At 44.8% G+C, this 3,707-nt stretch overlaps 1 protein-coding gene and 1 long non-coding RNA gene across 2 annotated transcripts in view; both read right to left on the reverse strand.

Annotated features, from left to right (window-relative positions):
• The window catches only part of BCL2 (B-cell CLL/lymphoma 2), a 166,176-nt gene extending 163,729 nt beyond the window's left edge, over positions 1-2,447 (reverse strand). Inside the window, exon 1 of the mRNA XM_006756820.2 lies at positions 2,112-2,447. Within this exon, the coding sequence (XP_006756883.2) occupies positions 2,112-2,354 (243 nt within the window). The 5' untranslated portion in view covers positions 2,355-2,447. The remainder of the gene's footprint in view (positions 1-2,111) is intronic.
• A 115-nt stretch (positions 2,448-2,562) lies between these two features.
• LOC107182001 lies at positions 2,563-3,701 on the reverse strand. Its single transcript, XR_001512719.1, has 2 exons — positions 2,986-3,701; positions 2,563-2,762 (listed from the first exon to the last, which is right to left on the reverse strand). It is a non-coding gene; the product is annotated as an uncharacterized LOC107182001 (long non-coding RNA).
• Positions 3,702-3,707: the final 6 nt, after the last annotated feature.

Raw genomic sequence — 3,707 nt, forward strand, 5'->3', positions numbered from 1 at the left:
GTGTGTAAAACTACACATTTTACCATCAGCCATCTGTGTTTCTCTATGATTTATTCTTACTATAAGAGGTTTTGTCAAAAAAAAAAGTTATCATTTTCTATGGTATGTCGTTGTGGTTTGGCATCATAAAATATAGCCTCTACATTTATTAACCTCAGATACCTGTTGACCACAAAGATGGGCTCTACAACAAAAACTCCATTCTAACTGGAGGAAAAGTGAGCCTTCACTTAAAAAGAGCATGAGATTACGACAACTCAACAACAAAGATCAAGGTTCTATCTTAATTTCAATCATAACCATATGTCTCTGTTTCCCATCTTTTTATTAAATTACTCGATAGATGACAGTTACCACCTTGGCTTTCTTTCGAATAGAAAGAACATTTTTAGATATTTTATTGTTCATAAAAAATATGAATTAGAAAAGCTGTTAAGTCAGTTTATCTTCAGCCTTAAAATGATCCTTTTGGATCTGAGAGACCCTAGCTCCTTGATTATGGTGGTTAAAAATCAAACCACCTACTTAATCAAACAGTTAACAAAAATATTCTTTCCACCCTTTGGTGAATTCTTTCAGAATTACTGAAGATCTAATAATATAGAATCTAAAAAAAAACAACAACAATTTACAAGGAGCATTTAAGCTGTAGAGATTTATATGCAGGGATCATTTTAGTCGATTTTACTTTTAAACAATAAAAAGTGTCATCAGTATTTTGTCAACTTTGGCCAAGTAGGATCAGATGTTCATGTCAGCCATAGACTTTTCTTGGCCTTTTCTCTTTTTGGCCCCTTAATAGCACACTATGCAAACTGTAGTAAAATACGTAACATGCTTCTTGAAATCAGATCCACTGGTAATCATTTCTAGGCTTTTTGCTCCTGTTAGGTCCTATAAAACAATAACATTAGTAATTCTCCCCAGGGACTATAAAAGGAAGCACTGTATTGATTCCTTTTTCAAAGGTAATTCTTCAGATTAAAACAAAAAGTCTGGAAAAAAAATCAAACAAGAATTATTCCTCCTTTTTGCTTTTTCATAAATTAGTAATTTTAGATGGAAGGTGTAGCTCTCAATTGCAATTCTTCTCCTTCACCACCACCCCCGCCCCCCAAAAAAATAAAAAATTACACACACAAAAAGAACTTTATGGTAACATGATAGCGGCTCTATCTAACACTGTACCAGAAAAAAACAATCATCTCACAGATGTTCTTCAAAACTACAGGCATCGATCACTTGGACTAAAGTCGGAGCATGAGAGAATTCAGAATCAATTCTATGCTTCATGCACACACTGTAGACGCACGTTTGCTCAGTAGAGGAACCAAGCGATGTGGATTCTAGGTGGTGGAAACTAAAAGATAATAAAATCCCAGCAAACTTTAAAATTGCACACCAGGTATAGAAGTAGAACACAGAGTTCGAAGCCAATGCAAATTCTGTCACTGATGAGACAAAGTAAAGCATCCACAGCTGAACCTTTCTCAGGTCATTCGGTCCCGCCCACTGGCCTTTTGGAAGTTCAGCTTACCTCTTCACAAACACAGCTAAGCTTCCCAGGGATAGGGGCTGCATTGGTTTTCCTCTTTGGGTAGATTTTACCCAATGAATCAGATAAGGCTTGCCCTTTGGTCCTCTGGTGCAGTCTATTCTCCTAATTGGGTGGTTCTCAAATTTTAGCACAAAGAGGAAACCCCCAGGAGAGTCTGTGTAGGATGCACATTGCCACAACCCAATCTGGGGTCTCCCATCTCAACCAGCTACGCAGGCCAGGTAATTGTGGTGCTGGGTGTCCTTGGACCCCCAGTTTGAGGAACCCTGGAGGGATTCCATTTATCCCAAGATCTTACTGGATAGAAAATGCTGAATCTTTGAATCACCACAGCTGGCAAGTAAGGGAAACACTTTGGGTAGGAAGGAACGATCACAGTAGGCTTGGCACCGCAAGTTTTGTACAAGGGAAGAGGGTGGGAAGCAACAAACCTGGTGTTATCCACTGTCTCATCAGCCAGTCCTTGGCCCCGGAGCCCACCCAGTCTCCAACCACCATGTCTCAGACCTGAGACTTCCATCCCAGACACACATTCAACCAGACATGCACCTACCCAGCCTCCGTTATCCTGGATCCAGGTGTGCAGGTGCCGGTTCAGGTACTCTGTCATCCACAGGGCGATGTTGTCCACCAGGGGCGACATCTCCCGGTTGACGCTCTCCACACACATGACTCCACCGAACTCAAAGAAGGCCACAATCCTTCCCCAGTTCACTCCATCCCTGAAGAGCTCCTCCACCACCGTGGCAAAGCGTCCCCTCGCGGTGAAGGGCGTCAGGTGCAGCTGGCTGGACATCTCTGCGAAATCGCGGCGGTAGCGACGGGAGAAGTCGTCGCCCGCCTGTCGCAGGGTCAGGTGGACCACAGGTGGCACGGGGCTGAGCGCTGGCCCCCCCCAGCGTGCGCCATCCTGCCCCCGAGGAAAAGCAGAGAGAAGCAGCCGGGTACCAGTAGCACCTCTCGCTCCCGCCCCCGCCCCACGTCCCCGAAAAAAAGAAGAATAGTTATAATCCAGCTATTTTATTGGATGTGCTGTGCATTCTTGGATGAGGGGGTGTCTTCAGTCACGCGGAACATTTGATTCTGGTGTTTCCCTCTTGGCATGAGGTGCAGGAAATTTTTATTTCAATTCCTTTCGGATCTTTATTTCATGAGGCACATTATTATTAATTATTGTCAATATCAGTCTACTTCCTCCGTGATCCTGAAATAGGTTAAAAAAAAAAATCCGAAACACTGATAAGTCAAAATCAGGTGCATTTTTCTTACACTGGATAAAAAGCAGGGCTATACACACTACAACCACACGGCTAAAAAGAATGTTAATTAAACTGCAAATTAAACTTAGTCGAATACACTTAAAGTTAAAATCTCAAATGTTTCTATTAAAAGTTACATTAAACCAATTTCCTGCGCCAAGAACTTACTTGTATTTTTTAAGGACGGCATGATCTTCTGTCAAGTTTCCTTTTTTGTGAAGACAAAACAAATGCGTAAGGCAAAGACCCCATCGATCTTCAGAACTCCCGGCGATAGCTGCTATGAAACTTGCAAATGAACCTGGAGGTGGGGGAGTGGTGTAAATGAGCAGAATTGGCAGATGGGTTCTCAGACTTCTCCTTCACAGAAATGTCAGTCCGTAAGAATCCCAACTGGAGATCTCAAGAGCACGAAAGGGGGGGGCCGGGGGGTGGGGAAGGCAGCGGCGGCGGCAGATGAATTACAATTTTCAGTCCAGTATTTGCATAAGTCCTGTGATTTCCCCCCTCTCGGCAATATACACGCGCGCGCACATGCGCGGGCACAGACATGGACCCCTGTCCGCGGGACCGCTTCAAGCCTCCCCCGGGGAGAGACAGGGATCAGGGGCCGGTAGACGCGCCGGGTACACCCAGGCGCAGGAATCCGCTTCTGATTAAACTCCGAACGGCAAATGCATTTTCCGAAAAGCTGCTGGATAAATGAAGGCAGGACGCGCCCGGCCCGCCGGTGCAGAGCCGAGAAGCCCGCGCTGTGTGTGGTGCGGCGAGGGGTGGGGAGAAGGAGATGGTGGGGGAGGGTTTTATTTTTTCCCTCTTTTCCTAAAAAGGATGACTGCTAAGAAGTTCTCCCCCCTGGACCCCCTCTTCCGCTGCACCCACCGGCGCAC

Source organism: Myotis davidii, unplaced genomic scaffold (assembly GCF_000327345.1).
Source record: "Myotis davidii unplaced genomic scaffold, ASM32734v1 scaffold11, whole genome shotgun sequence".
Taxonomy (NCBI): Eukaryota; Metazoa; Chordata; class Mammalia; order Chiroptera; family Vespertilionidae; genus Myotis; species Myotis davidii.